The 21518-nt window shown below is 41.5% G+C and overlaps 1 protein-coding gene across 1 annotated transcript in view; it reads right to left on the bottom strand.

The window, feature by feature from the left end:
• The window catches only part of ACTR3_4 (Actin- protein 3), a gene marked incomplete at its 5' end in the record, with an annotated part of 62793 nt that overhangs the window by 16574 nt on the left and 24701 nt on the right, over nt 1-21518 (bottom strand). Inside the window, 2 exons of the mRNA XM_051219574.1 lie at nt 900-995; nt 2867-2977. Of these exons, the coding sequence (XP_051064193.1) occupies nt 900-995; nt 2867-2977 (207 nt within the window). The remainder of the gene's footprint in view (nt 1-899; nt 996-2866; nt 2978-21518) is intronic.

Below are 21518 nucleotides of genomic sequence, written 5' to 3'. Positions count from 1 at the left end.
TATTATACGATTTACTTTCTTAAGTTATCCCCAATCTATTAGTTACAGGATCTCACACTGACAGATACTTTTGGCCTGATCTCGTATATTTGTTATATTCTATTATATGGTATGATGAGGTCTGATTTGCTCGTATATAAACTGCGTATGTCTGAAATACATTATTCATACAGTAGAAGTTGTGATTGTGTTCTGGACGCAAATGGATAGGGCTGGACAAAAAGAACCAATATGGACTCATAGTTAACTCTAAACCGCTAGTATCACTTAACGCGTCATTGGTTTAGTACAGTGCCAGGGTCATTTAAGTCGTGTTCTAATTGACGATTTAGCCACGTGATAATTAACAGGGCAAGGTAACAACAGGGGTACATGTTCCATTAATTTCTATCATGCCAGACAGATCGACTGAAGACGATTAAAAGCAACAACTTGATATCCAAAGGTGAAGTCTTGGTGTTACCTTCACAGGGGTGCGACGCAGCAGGGTGCTGCCCTTAGACAACCGGTATCTACAGAGATGGTGTCTTTACATAACAGAAGGACGGGGTTAAAAAGACTAGACCTAAAAGCAGCACACTTCATCTCGCCACATGGATTAAGTCCCACATTAAGGCCTTCAAAATACGGAGCTAATATATTAGGAACTCTTGCAATATTAAATACTAAACATCCAAAACTCTAAAGGGTATAGATGTTTTTCAATGAAGCATGAGTTGATATAGATAATGAATGATACATTCATCAAACTAAAGAGTTTTTACTACTATCAATCGTTTCCGAAATTTTGTTACCCAAGATACTTTAACAGTACGAACTTGGCATAGATCCCATAAATCAAAATTCCTCAACAAAGATCTATAAACATATAGAAAGGATAATGTTAAAGAACATCTTACCTGTACAGCAATATAAAGACCAGGAATGTTAAACGTTTCAAACATGATTTCAGCTAAGTATTCACGATTTTCTGGTGTATTCAATGGTGGTTCTGTCTAGAAAACAAACAAACCAAACAATAAGGTTGAGAAAAAAGGAAAAAACTAGAGAGAAGGATTTGATTTCAATTTTTATTGTACTAGGACTACCATATATGATGTAGTGGGACTTACTTTAATCAAAAAAAGAACGGATAAACTTTGACTGTATTAACGATCAAATCACCACGCATCTAACTCTTAATATTGCACTTGGATAATGCTTTTTGTTTGACCAGCTACATATGGCTGAATAGTTTGTCGACAGAAATGTAACGGTGGAAAACATTATAGAAAGATAAATACACATATGTGGCTAGAAAAGTCAGTTATCAGTGATAATTAAGACCACACTTCATTTTGCACAAAATTCCTTTTTATTGTATATTTATATTTATATTACGGTTGAATGCCCTCTGTTTGACTACATTAGAATCAGTGGATGTTGACCTTAATGAAATACATGTCCAACTTAACTTTGCATACGTTCTGTCGACTTAAAACGTTTGGAATAACGGAATATCAAAAGTCGAATGAGACAGTGTTTTCAGGCACATATAATATTTCAGATACCCATAAATGCGGAAAGATAATGGAAGACACAGATCGGAGAAGGCACACAAGCCTATCCAATGTAATTAAAATTAGACTCAGCATTTATAGGAAAGAAAGATAAGCAAGTATGTAGACACATACAGACTATCATACACACCTGCTCAGTCAGATCATTCAAATGACAAAAAACATTTGTTATGTATCAGTTTAGATACATGTGCCTTGTTAGCACACATAGTTGGTCAACCTGTAACGAAAAAGCCAAAGGCTCAAACTACTATTTAACATTAAAAACAAAGCTGGATGGTGGCTAGCAGTGGGATCCAGGAAGCGCATTCCGTCCCTACCTATGAGCTAACCTATGTAAACACAACGAGTGTGATTAGACTTTTTTGACATGGTGACGGAGTGTTTATCAAATAACAGTTATTTTCTTTTTCTCAAACCTTTCCTTTTGTCATTAGAAGTTAAGGTTTTCAGATACGTTTTTTGGTCTCCAGGTGAATACTTGAAAAATCTACGTAGATACATGGATCTTAATTTGATGTCAACTTCGTATGGTCGGTTCAGTGGTACATATACTAAAATTGGAACGATACAGAAAAAATTAACAAGCCCCTGGACAAGGATGACATACAAAATTGTGAAGCGTTCCACATACTTTTGCCCCCCAAATGCGCCCGAAAGTGGAGAGAAACCACCCTCTTCTTCGAAATGCTAACATACGGCCACGCGTATATAATTACAGCCAGAGAAGTTCTACTTGCTGTCTTTTCGTGGTTGGAATATTGATTATCAAATTGAAAAGACGGGAAGTAAAGGTCCGGCACCCAAACCTGGTTAATGGGTACAGAGAATCCACCTAGTGGAGTTGGAAAACCCTGATTCGAAATTAGTCGTGCATATAGGCATCACAATTCTAAGATAACAAGTGCCGCATAAACCTGTTCTTGGCCAATGGCCACTGTATGACAGCAACAACTAACGTTCCTCCACCGTCTTATGGATTAGACGTCTGGGGCAAAGGTTTGGTGAGTGGCCTTCTGGGAAAACCATTAGCTTTGGTTTGGGGACCTGGACAGTATTCCAGCCTACACACAAACTCAATGATTTGTGTGGTCCATAAATATTTCAGTGCCTCTTTGTATCAATGTTTATATGTTTAAATAAATAAATAATATCGACAGCACAATGAAAAGATGGGGCTGATCTGATCTGATCTCATTGCTCTGTAGAAATTTATAAAAGGGGCCAACTGCCTAAAAAAATAATACATTTGATGTTAATCAACGTGAATTCTAGGATTATTTTTAATAATAAAATAAAAGGCATACCAAAAGAAAATAATGATCTTCAGGCTCTGCTCGAAGTAGTTTGAAAATAAGCTGTTCCATGTAACGTTGCATTAAGTCCCAATCTTCAATAATACCATGACGAATAGGCCACTAAATTATGGAAAATAATAATAAGTTTAAATTATCGTATGTTTAAGGCTTTAACCGTTCATAGTATTTAGTTATGATTCCAGAAACAACAGTGTTTTCCTACATCAGCCTTATGACCCACTTCTAATTTATCTTTATCAATTGATACAGATTTTGAATATTAACGGTGGAATGAATAGTGATGTGTTGTTCTTGCTACCGTAATAATAATAATAATAATAATAATAATAATAATAATAATAATAATAATAATAATAATAATAATAATAATAATAATAGGTTGCCTTGATCTGGATATGTCAGTTATTGCTCAAGGCTGATGAAGCTGAATTTCTCCGTTCAATAGTAGCCAAAATCCAAGGACTATCCAAATGATGGCATGAAAATAAACGGAACTACTAGAAAACTTATAAAATGCCATGAAATGGAAAATAACAAGGATAAGGATATTAAACAATGTCAGATTTGATTTCTATGAAAATTAAGTCTTACTGTTTAAGGAGAACACAAAATGATTTTGTGCTAAGACTTCTTTTTAACATCTCTATTCAACGAGTTGTAACATCTCCAGGACTACATTGCGGTAGTATACCAACAGATAATAATCCGACACAATTGCTATCCATTTCAAAACTAGGTAAATAGGTTCAATCAAAGTGAAAAGTAGCTGACGAGAAAAAGTACAATTTGGTAGTTTCTATAGACATATTTCAGCCTAAATACAACTAAGATAATCTTTCTACCATTTAAATGAATTTCCAAACAAAATGATCAACAATAGCGGTTTTAAATAGAAAAATGGATGACCAAGTCAGGCATTTTGAATGCTTTTGGAGATGTATAAGCGATTAATACTAACTGACTGTTTACACTATGGGTGTTTAGGTTCAAACGAATCGTTAAACCTGTGAATAAAAATCTGTTATTTGCAGATAAGATTATGAGAATTCACGTAAATACCCGATTTTAGACTAATACCGTCTTTGAATACAGTCATGACTGATGTGCTACTTGTCATTCCTCCTAAAAAATCAGAAGTCAACAAGGAAGGGTCGCAAAATTTAATGACTTGGAACGATACATAACATAGCTCAGAAATAAGACAAATAAAAGTTCTGCTTTAATTAAATCTCGAATAACCCGTAAACAATAAGATGTAATCTTGCGAGAAGTCAATTTTATTTCACGTAGAATCATTCGAAATGTTTGCTTTGCAAGTTTTACTCTTTAATTTTTCCCTTTTGTTTCTACACTGTACTCATTGTTTGTTATAATGTATGGTTCTATTGTCAGTAAACAATGATACATGTCCAAATATATATGAAAATAAAGTCAATGTGGACAGCACTTAAAATTTGGCTTAGTTACTGTAAAAATTTAGTGATAGAATATGAATAGTCTGAAAACCAGTAAGAATATTTCTGTTGTTATGAAGCGAGACAACTTGAATTGATCAAATTTGCTAAGTCTTCCGATGTTGTGATTTTTCAATCTGAGGACCTGGAAGGTTATTGAAATGTTATTCTATGACAGCGAAGAACGTAATACTTATTCTTGTTGATTGTTGGTTATCGGTGCGTTTAGAACAGGAAGTAACAAGGTAAACATGAATTGTTTACTTATTCTTTGGCTAGATGAAACACGAATTTAAGGTTAATAAAAGCCGGTACAGCAATGTCCTCAATAAAAAGTGGATTGAAGTTGATTACATTAATCAAAACTTGGTAAACGAATTAAATTACTTGAATGTCACAGCGTAAATGTAGTGCACCCAGTGACTTTACCAGGATATCGAAACTGAAGGAAACTGATTGAAACCCAAGTCTGTAACTCGGTGGTTGAAAATCACGTCTTACTATAAATAGGCTACCGTTCCGAGAACACAGACAAGAACCGCAAGTTTACATCTCCAAACCCTAATCTTCCCGATTACTGCTTATACTCTTATTACCTCTACCACTACGGGATTTGAATCGACAACTGCATCTCTGTGCTAATGTGGTGTGGCAACTCGAACTGATGTACGTACGTACGAAGTTCTACGTTGTGACTGACTGACTGACAACTAATGAAAAACAACAGTATCACTCACCGACCTGACAATTTAACCTAGTCCTGAGCGCATAGCCTTAGAATTGTTCAGCTAGTGGTCTTAATACATACGAGCAATGGTTCGAAAACACCCATGACCGAATACTAGTAGCCTATGAATGTCGTCTACTTCTTAAGGCCACGTTGCAGCCATTAAGTAGGTGAACCGCCGCACTGTATATTTATTTTTTGGTTGACAGACAGACATTTCATCTAAGTGACAACCAACACGCGCTTTTCGAACGGGAAGTTTAGTCCTAACGTGATTTGCATATATCAAACTTTTGCTGTGTTCTTACGCAACAAAAGTACCATTTCAGTTCTAAAGAATCTATCCTGAGCTATACGTTCGGTAGATTACTTTTTTTTGAGTTTCACCATATTTAATAGTTACCTGTGGTTTTGCCTCAGCTTACTATTCGGTTTTTTTTCTTGTTTTTCACGTATAGACTAGTTCTCAGTTTATATCACTCGTTTTTACCTATTTTTGTCTGTTTTCAGTGTGCTTTTTAGTGTGTTTTTTAAAGGTCTTAGGCTTTTGCAAGCATCCATAACATAGTTTGCTTCAACACAGTCATGAAAAACTCATGCAAACGTCCGGGATGCCGTTTTGCTGTTACAACTGGCATGCAGTGCGACAACTGCAAAAGTTGGTCCCACGAAGCATGCACAGATCTGACAGCAACTGCTTACAACAGACTCAGCAAGTCAGACCAAAAGTGGGTGTGTGTCACGTGCAGCACGGACGCTGTAGTCTTGCTGAGTAACATCACTGTCCTACTGACAGGTCTTCGGAACAAGTTGTCAGTTAACTTAGATAACGATAGTAAAAAAAACCGGTAGACAAACAAGAGCGTGCGACGGACACAAAAATAGGGATGCCGATAGGTATACCACCGATGGAGCATCCGTCAACACTAATGATGACGTGTCGAGGCTCAGCACCATCATTACGTCGACGGTACTAGACTCCTTAAGCAAACTCGGGTCTCCCAGCTTAGGGTCCCTGAACACAACAGTGGTTCCCAAAAACCCAGTAGGTGATTCGACCCACGTTAAGAGAGCCCAAAAGAACCAGGCATCACTGCCTAAGCCGAGCAACCCAAGTGTTGCTGTACGGAAAATAACTGGTGATTTGGTCGCACAGTCTACCCCCAAGACTGTTCGTCCGGTCAACAAAGAGCCCAAGACTCAAAAACGCCCACTGACCTCCAAGCAACAAGTTATTAAACCTGAACCCATCGTGAAATCTGGTAAATTAACAACAGTTCGCGACGATTCTCTCATTATCATGAACCTCGTTGACAATCCTGATCTTCCTCTCAGTCTGCAGGACAAAAACAACAGGATGCTCTGGGGTGAATTGAACAAGACGCTCGAACTTCCTAGAATAGAGCCTTTGACGGTCACCCGGCTCACTCGAGGAAAGGATTCTAAGCATCTAAATCACCCCAGGCTTCTCCGAGTAACACTTAAGAATGCTGCCGACGTTGAGGACGTCTTGCTAGCAAGTCACTTGTTGAAATCCGATGGTAACGTAAAAATATTGCCCGACATACCGTACTCTGAGCGCAATATCATACGGAACATCCCCAAAGAGACTCGCGATCAGTTTTTCCGCGGAAGAAACATAATTGTGCAAGGTATACCGGAAAATGCAGACCCTACTCAATCAAATTCTGACATCAGGGAATGGAAATTCATCAAACAGTCCTTGAGGCTCAAACACATACTGACTCAGCATGTGACGAGACTAGCCAAGAAGGACGGTCATCCTAGACCTCGTCTAATGAAGATAACCTTCCCATCTTCCCACATGGCGGCTGCAGTTCTGGAGGCATTTCGTGCCAACAGACGTCGTTTGCCACCTGGAATCCACATGCACCCGGATAGGCCATATGAAACTAGGACCAAACACAAAAGCAAGTTGGAGCTGACCATTCCACTTGTGGACTGTCTAAATGATAAAAAAAACGTGTAAAGGACAGGGCCTACCACCTCGGCAAACCTCATATAGGTGGGCTACCTGTCCAGTCAGTCAGTCAGTAACAACGTAGAACTTCGTACGTACGTACATCAGTTCGAGTTGCCACACCACATTAGCACAGAGATGCAGTTGTCGATTCAAATCCCGTAGTGGTAGAGGTAATAAGAGTATAAGCAGTAATCGGGAAGATTAGGGTTTGGAGATGTTATTTAAAGAGTATAATACAGTGAAATAAATTTGGAAAGAGGAAAAAAGGGACATGAAGAATTCAGAAGATTAGAATTTGGGAGAACACAGAGAGTGGATGCACCTGCGCCATTGCAAACGATTTTGAGCCATGTCATTCAGGGTCTCTAACCATCGGTTGCTATCATCTCGCGGTCCCCAATCAGGTAGTCTACACCTACCAACATGACTCAGTTCACTTGTCAGTGACTTCATGGACTTGTGCCATGTTTTGGTTTGGCCGCCCCTAGCTTTCTTCCAACCTACTCCTATGCCACTGGGCATTGCACGTCGAGGCAGTCGGTGGTTGGGCATACGTAACACGTGTCCCAGCCATCTCAACTGATGAAGTTTCACTACTTCATCAATTGATTTGCCATCCTTACCTAGTACCCGTTTCCTAACAGCTGTGTTACTTACTCGATGGTCCCAGGATATACGAGCAATGTTTCGAAGACACCTATGATCAAATACTAGTAGCCTACGGATATCCTCTACTCTTACCGGCCATGTTTCACTACCATAAAGTAGGACGGAACGAACTGCTGCGCAGTAAACACGTCCTTTGGTTGATAGACGGATATCTCGCCTACGCCATAAATGACGCAAGTTGGCAAAAGCTAGTCGAGCCTTCTGTATCCGTGCTGAGATTTCGTCACACACTAAACCACAAGGGCTGATGAGACTTCCAAGATAAGTGAAGCGATCGACACGCACAACTACTTCACTCCCTATCACTAGTTCGGGTGTCCATGTAACCCAATCATGAAGCAACATTTTGCATTTCGAGAGAGAAAATCGCATCCCGAACATGCTTGCATTGTTGCTTAGAGTGGTCAGAAGACTCTGCATTTTGTCAGCGTCTTCACCAAATAAAACTATGTCATCTGCATATTCTAAGTCAACAAGTGAACCTCCCGATAAAAGTTCAACCCCTGGAAATTTAGATGAGGAGAGCGTTATCTCTAAAAGTACATCGACCACAAAGTTGAACAAGAATGGGGAGAGTGGACAGCCCTGACGAACACCACTTGAGGTAATCAATTCTGATGACAGTTCGCCATAAGCTCTCACTCTACCAGTTGTGTTCGAGTAGAGAGCCTTTATAAGGTTAATGTACTTCTTTGGTACTCCTTTCAGTGACAAACACTGCCATAGAACCTCACGATCAACAGAGTCGAATGCCGCCTTAAGGTCGAGAAATACTACCATTGTGGGGCGTCTGAATGTGTGTCTGTGTTCTAGAACCTGACGTAGTGTGAATATCTGATCTATACAACCACGTCCAGGTCGAAAACCGGCCTGGTTTTCTCTAATCTGCTCTTCACGAGCTTTGATTAGGCGTCGAAGTATTATTGAAGCTAATATTTTAGACACTATATTGGTCAAACTGATTCCTCTGTGATTGTCACAAGAGGACTTTTGTCCTTTCTTATAGACTGGCACAATCAGTGATTGAGACCAGTCAGATGGGATTACGTCCAGTTCCCAAATTCTACCTAAGACCTCGGTTAATCTCATTGCTAATACTGGACCACCATCCTTAAAAATCTCAGGAGTGAACCTGTCAGGGCCTGCTGCTCTGCCTCACTTCAGATTTCCTATTGCTTTTTCAACTTCGTAAAGAGACGGAGGACTTACATTAACTTGCCATTCAGGTTGACTAGAGATCGTGGGAAACCGAAGTGTGGCTGAAGGCCAGTTGAACTGATCCCTAAAGAGTTCTGACCATCGATCCAATCTCCTGGATTGAGAATGAATAATATGTCCATCTTTCTCTGAGATTGTTTCGCTAATGGTCGGGTTCCTAATTCCGGTTTCCTTAACGAGTCTGAACAATTATCTGCTATTACCTATTGCCGCTGCCTTTTCCATCTCCCTTGCTTTCGCTACCCACCACTGTTCACGATCATTGCGTAGACTTCTTGTCAGCTTGCACTTAAGCTGACTCCGCTCTTCATTATGTTCAGAGCCAGGTGGAATGAGTTTCCGAGCATCTATCAGTGAGATAGATGCTGCTGAGATCCAGTGTTGCTCCCTAACCTTACGGTTTACCGTACTAGCAGATATCACTGCTGTTTCCACAGCTTTTCGGATATCATTCCATGCTGCATCGGGGTGGGCATCACATACATGGCTGCCTAACTGTTTTCCTAGTTGTTCCTGAAATATACTCTTAGCTTGACTATCATTAAGTAGGCCCCTAAGAGGTTTCCTTGCAGCGTCTTTCCTACGTCCAGTAAGACGCAAGCAAATACGCGCTCGCACTAGAGCATGATCTGAATCTAGGCATGTGCTCCAGAATGAGCGACAGTCTTCTATCGAGCCCCTCCATCGGTGGCTGATAGCGATGTGATCTATTTGGGTCCAACGTTGGGACGAATTAGGGGGTCGTCATGTTAAAAGATGTTTTCCCTTATGCTTAAAGTTAGTATTTGCAAGGAACAGGCGGTTATCTGAGCATAGCTGCAACAGACGGTCGCCATTATCTGTTCTTTGAGCCACGACACCATAAGATCCACCTAGGTGTCTTTCCCTATCGCTTAGTTTACCTACTTGAGCATTAAAGTCACCGGCCACTATTACTACATCCGAGCGCCTAGCTTTTCGAAGAAGGTCCGAAAGCTTTCTGTAGAACTCATCTTTTACATCATCTGCGCTGCAGTCAGTGGGAGAATAGGCAGAGACGACGAAGAGGCAACGACGAGTGTCCCTATCTTTCCGGATCCTTACTGTTCCGTTCAGTCGGACAGCGCACAAACGACTGTCTACTGGGTTCCAGTCTAGGAGAGGTAGTTCTGCCCTGGGACTCAATGCTATACCTACGCCGGTGAGGCCACAGGAAGCAGGATCAGGGCTTCCAGATACACGAAGCGTGAATCGAGTCGGTTCTTTGTTTTGGCATGGTGAGGTCAAATGAATGACGCTACTCGGATCCTGTATGCGCGTTTTGGAGACGCAGCACACATTGATGTCGCAGGATTCTAAAGTCCTAGCTAGGGAAGCCTGCTGTCCTATTTGGCAAAGTGTTCGTACGTTAAAAGCTCCTACATATACTTTAGAGCGTGGTTTCAGGAGACCAGGAATGGCGTTCCACGTACTCGAATCGTTTGCCCTAGCGGTGCAAGGTGATAAAGGGACGTGAGAAGGCTTAGTCGTGGAGATAAGAGAGGTATTAGGAGGTGTAGGAAGGATTTGAATGTGACCACCTTGGTCTCTTGTGCTGTTACGGGTATGAGGGCTGATATCACTTCCCGGCTGCCCACACCGTAGAAAGGTATTTCTTGAGGAACCTGAAAAGGAAATTGGATTAGTAGTAGTCTTGACGACCTGGGAGCGTGACCGCAGAGCACAAGGGACAACTGCTTGAGGCCGGTCGCTCACGGCCTTTTTGTGGAAGGTTTTTGACGTGTTAGCTCCGTTCTTCAAAGGGCCTTACCGCCGGAGACGGAAATCCGTGAGGTAAGGTGAGGTGTGACATTTTTAGGGTCGACCTTTTCTAACCCCACCCCTCCTTGTGGGAAGGCAGCATCGCTGTCATACTGGTTGTCTGAGGGAAACACCTTCCTGCTGTCACACCTCTGTACAGTCAGCAGTACGACTTCGCCCTCAGACCTTGAGTTGCTGCTTTTAGTCTTACCGTTCACCAATCGACCTGCCTGGCATGGTAGAACCTGCAGGAACATATGTTCCAACCAATATAGCTCGGTTGGGTCATCACGATAGGCAAGCCCGACCACCGTGTCAAGGTAGCAGCTTCGATCGGGGGGCTACCTGTCCATTCACATAAGGCTCATACAGAAAAACAGGACGAAGCTCACGCGTTCCAAATTGAAAGCATAAACTGCTTATATATGAACGCCGCGAGTCTACCAAACAAACTGGATGAATTACGTGAACTTAGCAACGCTAATAAGGCCCATCTGATAGGAATATCTGAAACCTGGATATCTTCTCAGTTCTCGGACCAAGAGTTAGCATTACCTGGGATGTCTTTGTTCCGCAACGACAGAAAAACAGGAATTGGGGGCGGAGTAGCCATATACATAAGCTCTTGCTTGGAGGTGCACCAAGTTCACAACCTCGAGTTTAACAATCTTGAGGAATCCATATGGTGCTCTGTAAGATTGTCCAGTACTTCGAGGTGTCTAGTCGGAGTCATTTACAGGAAGCCAACTGCCGACATCGAGTACGATAGTCGTATGCTGGAAGGACTATCCCGCTCCACCCGTCTCGGTTTCACACACATCCTGATTCTAGGGGACTTTAATCTCCCTAGAGTCAACTTCGCGGAACACACGTACACTGGAGGCGACAACTCAATTGAAGCTCGGTTCTTCGACCTCATCGATGACTTGGGCTTATATGAAAATGTGAGGTCGGTAACTCGTTGGAGAAACAGTCAGGCACCATCGCGCTTAGACTGTGTATTCACAAACGAAGAATTCCTAGTTGACAACCTCTCAATCCTGGCTCCTCTGGGAAAGAGCGATCATGCCGTCATAGCCTTCAGTTTTGTCATCAAAACTAAGTTAAGGTATCCCAACAATAATTTGCGTTGGAATTTTAAACGGCTGAATGTGCCAGCTCTACATGACTATCTACAACAGGTGGTTTGGGATGTTCACCCTCAACTCGACGTGGACGGTCATTGGGACTTCCTACTGCACACGCTCCTATGTGCTACAAACCATTCAGTTCCTCAAACGGTTCCCAAAAGCTGCAAGCCACCTACAGTAATCAAGAACCGCACCCTTCGCCTGCTAAGCCGCAAAAGGCACTGTTGGGTAGAATACAAACGAACTGATAACGACGGAGCGTATAGGCAATATAAACATATAAGGAACATATGCACGAAGGCTATAAGAGAAGACAGGCTTCAGTACCAGACAAAGCTTATGGACAAATTTTTCCCTCTAACCCTAGAAGCCTATTCCGCTATGCAGCCTCTCTTCGTCAAGCCAAAACTGGAGTTTCCCAACTGCTAGGTCTCAACGACCCGACCAACAACGATGGCGACGCCGCTGACCTTCTGGCGGCACATTACTCTCAAACATTTCAACTGGCTGACATCAACTTTACTGACGACAGTTTCATCTGCAATTCCACAGGACTTTCCGAAGTAGACCTAAGCGCTGACTTGGTGTTCCGGAAATTGCAGCACTTAAGATTAGATACTTCTCCTGGCCCGGATATGGTTCATCCTGCCATACTGAGGGAGGCAGCCTCAATCCTGGCTACGCCGCTTAGCGTGATGTTTTCACACTCGCTAAGCCGAGGCAAATTACCGGAAAATTGGAAGTTGGCTCACATCACACCAATTTTCAAAGGAGGTCGACGCAATGAACCTTCAAGTTATCGGCCGGTGGCTCTTCTGTCATTACCTTCAAAACTCATGGAGTCCCTGATATGCGACAGTTTAAACGACTATCTACTGTCCTTAAATTTCTTCTCACCCCAACAGCATGGTTTCAGGAAGGGTTACTCTTGTATAACCAACCTGCTGACTGCGGTTGACAGATGGACAAGCATCCTCGATCGCAAGGGAAAGGTTGATATCATTTACCTTGATTTCTCAAAAGCTTTTGATAAGGTTAACCACTTGTGTCTTACGAATAAGCTCAAACGACTAGGTATCAAACTACCTCTAATCGATTGGCTTACTTCATACCTAAAAAATCGACACTTTAAGGTTAGGGTTAATTTCACTTTATCTCAGGCTATGGAATGTCCTAGTGGGTTCCCCCAGGGCTCAGTACTAGGGCCTCTTCTCTTCTTGATCTACATAAATGATCTTCCTCAACAGGTAACGTCAGACCTATTACTTTTTGCCAACGACCTGAAACTTTGGAGAGAGATACGCAACCAAGACGATATACAGGCACTTCAGGAGGATCTGACTCGACTTCAAAGTTGGGCAGACGATAACGGACTTACCTTTAACACTTCAAAGTGTAAAGTAGTTCATCTGCGACATGTTGCAAACTACAGTTACAACTTAGGAAACTCCTCTCTAGTAGTATCCCAAGTCGAAAAAGATTTAGGATTCTTGGTGCCCCATGATTTAAAGTCTTACGCTAACTGTCACAAAAACGCCTTCCGAGCAAACCTTGCACTGGTAACGATAAAGCGCATTATTGGACAGTTTGACGGACGAACTTTCCATACAATCGTCAATAGTTTCATCCGTGCCCAGTTACACTACGGAAACATAGTACTCCCTCCCTCACTCCAAAACGACAAGGTCACTTTTGAGCGTACCCAACGTGGAGCAACGAAATCAGTTCGAGCACCCAAAACAAAACCTTACGAAGAAGGCCTCCATTCAATAGACCTTTACCCATTAGAGTATAGGCGTCTTCGAGGTGATTTATTAATGGCTTATAGTATTCTTAACACTTCTGGACATCCTCTTAAACACCTACTTAAGCTTAGTTCGAATAATAACCTAAGGGGTAACACCCAGAAACTGGAAACACAACATAGCAAGACGGAATGTAGACACAACTTCTACTCCTTAAGAGTTGTCAAATGCTGGAATTCGCTGCCGGCCGAGCTAGTCCAAGCGACTTCTCAGGAATCCTTTAAGAGGCACTTGACCTATTCTTAAGGACCAAGGACAGCATCACACTATGATTTACCAATTTCTTTTCCTCCTTTTTTGTTAACATACCTAGGTTCCTGCCTGGAGGATTTGGTGACCCCCTGCTACTAGACACGGAAGCCTGTTAAGCGAAAGCTTCTTCTATTCCGTCCACAACCATTTGAACCATTTGAACACATGTTAGCGAAAGCTAACTGGGCTTTCTGAGTCTGTGCTAACATCTTTCCAAACAGTATTTTGAGGCGACAAGTGGATCCAGATATGCTCGAGAGTGACTTATGTTATGTGAGATGTGGAAACCCTGGAATCTCTTATTCTTATCAAGAAACGGAATCATAATATTAAAAAACTTGATAAGACAACTTGGGGACCAATAATAGATTACGTTACAAGTAATAAATTTGTACTCCAGAGCAGTTTTCGAGTAGTCTACAGACTAAAAAGTGCGGCCAACAGGAGGCGATCTTTGACAAGATCGAAAGCTTATGAATGAACACTTTTAAGCGACCGTGGATCATAATGTAACTAATCTGCACTAATAAGTGCGACGTTGTTGGCCTCGAGAGAACTACTTTGGTAGCCTGAAATAACGCCGAAGTATTCCCCCTGCGATGCACCATTCTCTTTCGAGGTTAACGGAATACATTTGTCGCGATACTTTAAATCGATCCTATAGTCGAATCAAAGAGAGTTCCCTAGGTTGATATGCATTCATAGACAGTTAACTTCAGAGCGCTCATGAAAACTCACCTTCACTGAGAAGTCATTTTTTCCCTCGAGAGCGAGTGCTTCATCTCCGATGAAGAAATTTAAATCATCTAAACCAGTTCCAAGTCGTCTAACTTCTCTGGTGCCAACTTTACTGTATTCCTTTACGGCAATGCAAGAAGGAATGATTGACTGAGGTTCTGTGTTTCCAGCATAACCTATTTTAGAGTATCTTTATAAACTAGATAGTTAACGATCTGTGAACCTTACCCTGTGCCATTATCAATTACAATGGCTGGGAGACGGCCGATCATAGTTCAACGTAACGCAATATCCAAAGTTTCCGCTCTAGAAATCTTCAACATACAAATCTGGACTTTAGATCCTGATTTGTGTATTGAGAACAGAGAGCATACTGTTTGTGTAATCCATTTCATAGTCAGCTTCTGACAGCATCTATTTTCTTGAACGAGTCAAGAGAATGGGGTAGACACCACTTCTAAGGGTAACAGGTTCCAAGACTTGGTAACGCGGTGTGAAAACCTGTGTGCCACGAGTATTTTGTTCGTTCTTGGCTATTCACTAGACCTTTACCCATTAGAGTATAGGCGTCTTCGAGGTGATTTATTAATGGCTTATAGTATTCTTAACACTTCTGGACATCCTCTTAAACACCTACTTAAGCTTAGTTCGAATAATAACCTAAGGGGTAACACCCAGAAACTGGAAACACAACATAGCAAGACGGAATGTAGACACAACTTCTACTCCTTAAGAGTTGTCAAATGCTGGAATTCGCTGCCGGCCGAGCTAGTCCAAGCGACTTCTCAGGAATCCTTTAAGAGGCACTTGACCTATTCTTAAGGACCAAGGACAGCATCACACTATGATTTACCAATTTCTTTTCCTCCTTTTTTGTTAACATACCTAGGTTCCTGCCTGGAGGATTTGGTGACCCCCTGCTACTAGACACGGAAGCCTGTTAAGCGAAAGCTTCTTCTATTCCGTCCACAACCATTTGAACCATTTGAACACATGTTAGCGAAAGCTAACTGGGCTTTCTGAGTCTGTGCTAACATCTTTCCAAACAGTATTTTGAGGCGACAAGTGGATCCAGATATGCTCGAGAGTGACTTATGTTATGTGAGATGTGGAAACCCTGGAATCTCTTATTCTTATCAAGAAACGGAATCATAATATTAAAAAACTTGATAAGACAACTTGGGGACCAATAATAGATTACGTTACAAGTAATAAATTTGTACTCCAGAGCAGTTTTCGAGTAGTCTACAGACTAAAAAGTGCGGCCAACAGGAGGCGATCTTTGACAAGATCGAAAGCTTATGAATGAACACTTTTAAGCGACCGTGGATCATAATGTAACTAATCTGCACTAATAAGTGCGACGTTGTTGGCCTCGAGAGAACTACTTTGGTAGCCTGAAATAACGCCGAAGTATTCCCCCTGCGATGCACCATTCTCTTTCGAGGTTAACGGAATACATTTGTCGCGATACTTTAAATCGATCCTATAGTCGAATCAAAGAGAGTTCCCTAGGTTGATATGCATTCATAGACAGTTAACTTCAGAGCGCTCATGAAAACTCACCTTCACTGAGAAGTCATTTTTTCCCTCGAGAGCGAGTGCTTCATCTCCGATGAAGAAATTTAAATCATCTAAACCAGTTCCAAGTCGTCTAACTTCTCTGGTGCCAACTTTACTGTATTCCTTTACGGCAATGCAAGAAGGAATGATTGACTGAGGTTCTGTGTTTCCAGCATAACCTATTTTAGAGTATCTTTATAAACTAGATAGTTAACGATCTGTGAACCTTACCCTGTGCCATTATCAATTACAATGGCTGGGAGACGGCCGATCATAGTTCAACGTAACGCAATATCCAAAGTTTCCGCTCTAGAAATCTTCAACATACAAATCTGGACTTTAGATCCTGATTTGTGTATTGAGAACAGAGAGCATACTGTTTGTGTAATCCATTTCATAGTCAGCTTCTGACAGCATCTATTTTCTTGAACGAGTCAAGAGAATGGGGTAGACACCACTTCTAAGGGTAACAGGTTCCAAGACTTGGTAACGCGGTGTGAAAACCTGTGTGCCACGAGTATTTTGTTCGTTCTTGGCTATTCACTAGACCTTTACCCATTAGAGTATAGGCGTCTTCGAGGTGATTTATTAATGGCTTATAGTATTCTTAACACTTCTGGACATCCTCTTAAACACCTACTTAAGCTTAGTTCGAATAATAACCTAAGGGGTAACACCCAGAAACTGGAAACACAACATAGCAAGACGGAATGTAGACACAACTTCTACTCCTTAAGAGTTGTCAAATGCTGGAATTCGCTGCCGGCCGAGCTAGTCCAAGCGACTTCTCAGGAATCCTTTAAGAGGCACTTGACCTATTCTTAAGGACCAAGGACAGCATCACACTATGATTTACCAATTTCTTTTCCTCCTTTTTTGTTAACATACCTAGGTTCCTGCCTGGAGGATTTGGTGATCCCCTGCTACTAGACACGGAAGCCTGTTAAGCGAAAGCTTCTTCTATTCCGTCCACAACCATTTGAACCATTTGAACACATGTTAGCGAAAGCTAACTGGGCTTTCTGAGTCTGTGCTAACATCTTTCCAAACAGTATTTTGAGGCGACAAGTTGATCCAGATATGCTCGAGAGTGACTTATGTTATGTGAGATGTGGAAACCCTGGAATCTCTTATTCTTATCAAGAAACGGAATCATAATATTAAAAAACTTGATAAGACAACTTGGGGACCAATAATAGATTACGTTACAAGTAATAAATTTGTACTCCAGAGCAGTTTTCGAGTAGTCTACAGACTAAAAAGTGCGGCCAACAGGAGGCGATCTTTGACAAGATCGAAAGCTTATGAATGAACACTTTTAAGCGACCGTGGATCATAATGTAACTAATCTGCACTAATAAGTGCGACGTTGTTGGCCTCGAGAGAACTACTTTGGTAGCCTGAAATAACGCCGAAGTATTCCCCCTGCGATGCACCATTCTCTTTCGAGGTTAACGGAATACATTTGTCGCGATACTTTAAATCGATCCTATAGTCGAATCAAAGAGAGTTCCCTAGGTTGATATGCATTCATAGACAGTTAACTTCAGAGCGCTCATGAAAACTCACCTTCACTGAGAAGTCATTTTTTCCCTCGAGAGCGAGTGCTTCATCTCCGATGAAGAAATTTAAATCATCTAAACCAGTTCCAAGTCGTCTAACTTCTCTGGTGCCAACTTTACTGTATTCCTTTACGGCAATGCAAGAAGGAATGATTGACTGAGGTTCTGTGTTTCCAGCATAACCTATTTTAGAGTATCTTTATAAACTAGATAGTTAACGATCTGTGAACCTTACCCTGTGCCATTATCAATTACAATGGCTGGGAGACGGCCGATCATAGTTCAACGTAACGCAATATCCAAAGTTTCCGCTCTAGAAATCTTCAACATACAAATCTGGACTTTAGATCCTGATTTGTGTATTGAGAACAGAGAGCATACTGTTTGTGTAATCCATTTCATAGTCAGCTTCTGACAGCATCTATTTTCTTGAACGAGTCAAGAGAATGGGGTAGACACCACTTCTAAGGGTAACAGGTTCCAAGACTTGGTAACGCGGTGTGAAAACCTGTGTGCCACGAGTATTTTGTTCGTTCTTGGCTATTCACTAGACCTTTACCCATTAGAGTATAGGCGTCTTCGAGGTGATTTATTAATGGCTTATAGTATTCTTAACACTTCTGGACATCCTCTTAAACACCTACTTAAGCTTAGTTCGAATAATAACCTAAGGGGTAACACCCAGAAACTGGAAACACAACATAGCAAGACGGAATGTAGACACAACTTCTACTCCTTAAGAGTTGTCAAATGCTGGAATTCGCTGCCGGCCGAGCTAGTCCAAGCGACTTCTCAGGAATCCTTTAAGAGGCACTTGACCTATTCTTAAGGACCAAGGACAGCATCACACTATGATTTACCAATTTCTTTTCCTCCTTTTTGTTAACATACCTAGGTTCCTGCCTGGAGGATTTGGTGACCCCCTGCTACTAGACACGGAAGCCTGTTAAGCGAAAGCTTCTTCTATTCCGTCCACAACCATTTGAACCATTTGAACACATGTTAGCGAAAGCTAACTGGGCTTTCTGAGTCTGTGCTAACATCTTTCCAAACAGTATTTTGAGGCGACAAGTGGATCCAGATATGCTCGAGAGTGACTTATGTTATGTGAGATGTGGAAACCCTGGAATCTCTTATTCTTATCAAGAAACGGAATCATAATATTAAAAAACTTGATAAGACAACTTGGGGACCAATAATAGATTACGTTACAAGTAATAAATTTGTACTCCAGAGCAGTTTTCGAGTAGTCTACAGACTAAAAAGTGCGGCCAACAGGAGGCGATCTTTGACAAGATCGAAAGCTTATGAATGAACACTTTTAAGCGACCGTGGATCATAATGTAACTAATCTGCACTAATAAGTGCGACGTTGTTGGCCTCGAGAGAACTACTTTGGTAGCCTGAAATAACGCCGAAGTATTCCCCCTGCGATGCACCATTCTCTTTCGAGGTTAACGGAATACATTTGTCGCGATACTTTAAATCGATCCTATAGTCGAATCAAAGAGAGTTCCCTAGGTTGATATGCATTCATAGACAGTTAACTTCAGAGCGCTCATGAAAACTCACCTTCACTGAGAAGTCATTTTTTCCCTCGAGAGCGAGTGCTTCATCTCCGATGAAGAAATTTAAATCATCTAAACCAGTTCCAAGTCGTCTAACTTCTCTGGTGCCAACTTTACTGTATTCCTTTACGGCAATGCAAGAAGGAATGATTGACTGAGGTTCTGTGTTTCCAGCATAACCTATTTTAGAGTATCTTTATAAACTAGATAGTTAACGATCTGTGAACCTTACCCTGTGCCATTATCAATTACAATGGCTGGGAGACGGCCGATCATAGTTCAACGTAACGCAATATCCAAAGTTTCCGCTCTAGAAATCTTCAACATACAAATCTGGACTTTAGATCCTGATTTGTGTATTGAGAACAGAGAGCATACTGTTTGTGTAATCCATTTCATAGTCAGCTTCTGACAGCATCTATTTTCTTGAACGAGTCAAGAGAATGGGGTAGACACCACTTCTAAGGGTAACAGGTTCCAAGACTTGGTAACGCGGTGTGAAAACCTGTGTGCCACGAGTATTTTGTTCGTTCTTGGCTATTCACTAGACCTTTACCCATTAGAGTATAGGCGTCTTCGAGGTGATTTATTAATGGCTTATAGTATTCTTAACACTTCTGGACATCCTCTTAAACACCTACTTAAGCTTAGTTCGAATAATAACCTAAGGGGTAACACCCAGAAACTGGAAACACAACATAGCAAGACGGAATGTAGACACAACTTCTACTCCTTAAGAGTTGTCAAATGCTGGAATTCGCTGCCGGCCGAGCTAGTCCAAGCGACTTCTCAGGAATCCTTTAAGAGGCACTTGACCTATTCTTAAGGACCAAGGACAGCATCACACTATGATTTACCAATTTCTTTTCCTCCTTTTTTGTTAACATACCTAGGTTCCTGCCTGGAGGATTTGGTGACCCCCTGCTACTAGACACGGAAGCCTGTTAAGCGAAAGCTTCTTCTATTCCGTCCACAACCATTTGAACCATTTGAACACATGTTAGCGAAAGCTAACTGGGCTTTCTGAGTCTGTGCTAACATCTTTCCAAACAGTATTTTGAGGCGACAAGTGGATCCAGATATGCTCGAGAGTGACTTATGTTATGTGAGATGTGGAAACCCTGGAATCTCTTATTCTTATCAAGAAACGGAATCATAATATTAAAAAACTTGATAAGACAACTTGGGGACCAATAATAGATTACGTTACAAGTAATAAATTTGTACTCCAGAGCAGTTTTCGAGTAGTCTACAGACTAAAAAGTGCGGCCAACAGGAGGCGATCTTTGACAAGATCGAAAGCTTATGAATGAACACTTTTAAGCGACCGTGGATCATAATGTAACTAATCTGCACTAATAAGTGCGACGTTGTTGGCCTCGAGAGAACTACTTTGGTAGCCTGAAATAACGCCGAAGTATTCCCCCTGCGATGCACCATTCTCTTTCGAGGTTAACGGAATACATTTGTCGCGATACTTTAAATCGATCCTATAGTCGAATCAAAGAGAGTTCCCTAGGTTGATATGCATTCATAGACAGTTAACTTCAGAGCGCTCATGAAAACTCACCTTCACTGAGAAGTCATTTTTTCCCTCGAGAGCGAGTGCTTCATCTCCGATGAAGAAATTTAAATCATCTAAACCAGTTCCAAGTCGTCTAACTTCTCTGGTGCCAACTTTACTGTATTCCTTTACGGCAATGCAAGAAGGAATGATTGACTGAGGTTCTGTGTTTCCAGCATAACCTATTTTAGAGTATCTTTATAAACTAGATAGTTAACGATCTGTGAACCTTACCCTGTGCCATTATCAATTACAATGGCTGGGAGACGGCCGATCATAGTTCAACGTAACGCAATATCCAAAGTTTCCGCTCTAGAAATCTTCAACATACAAATCTGGACTTTAGATCCTGATTTGTGTATTGAGAACAGAGAGCATACTGTTTGTGTAATCCATTTCATAGTCAGCTTCTGACAGCATCTATTTTCTTGAACGAGTCAAGAGAATGGGGTAGACACCACTTCTAAGGGTAACAGGTTCCAAGACTTGGTAACGCGGTGTGAAAACCTGTGTGCCACGAGTATTTTGTTCGTTCTTGGCTATTCACTAGACCTTTACCCATTAGAGTATAGGCGTCTTCGAGGTGATTTATTAATGGCTTATAGTATTCTTAACACTTCTGGACAT

Source organism: Schistosoma haematobium, chromosome 7, assembly GCF_000699445.3.
Source record: "Schistosoma haematobium chromosome 7, whole genome shotgun sequence".
Classification (NCBI taxonomy): domain Eukaryota; kingdom Metazoa; phylum Platyhelminthes; class Trematoda; order Strigeidida; family Schistosomatidae; genus Schistosoma; species Schistosoma haematobium.
Note: the sequence above shows the minus strand (reverse complement) of the source record. Positions and strands in the feature narration are given on the sequence as shown.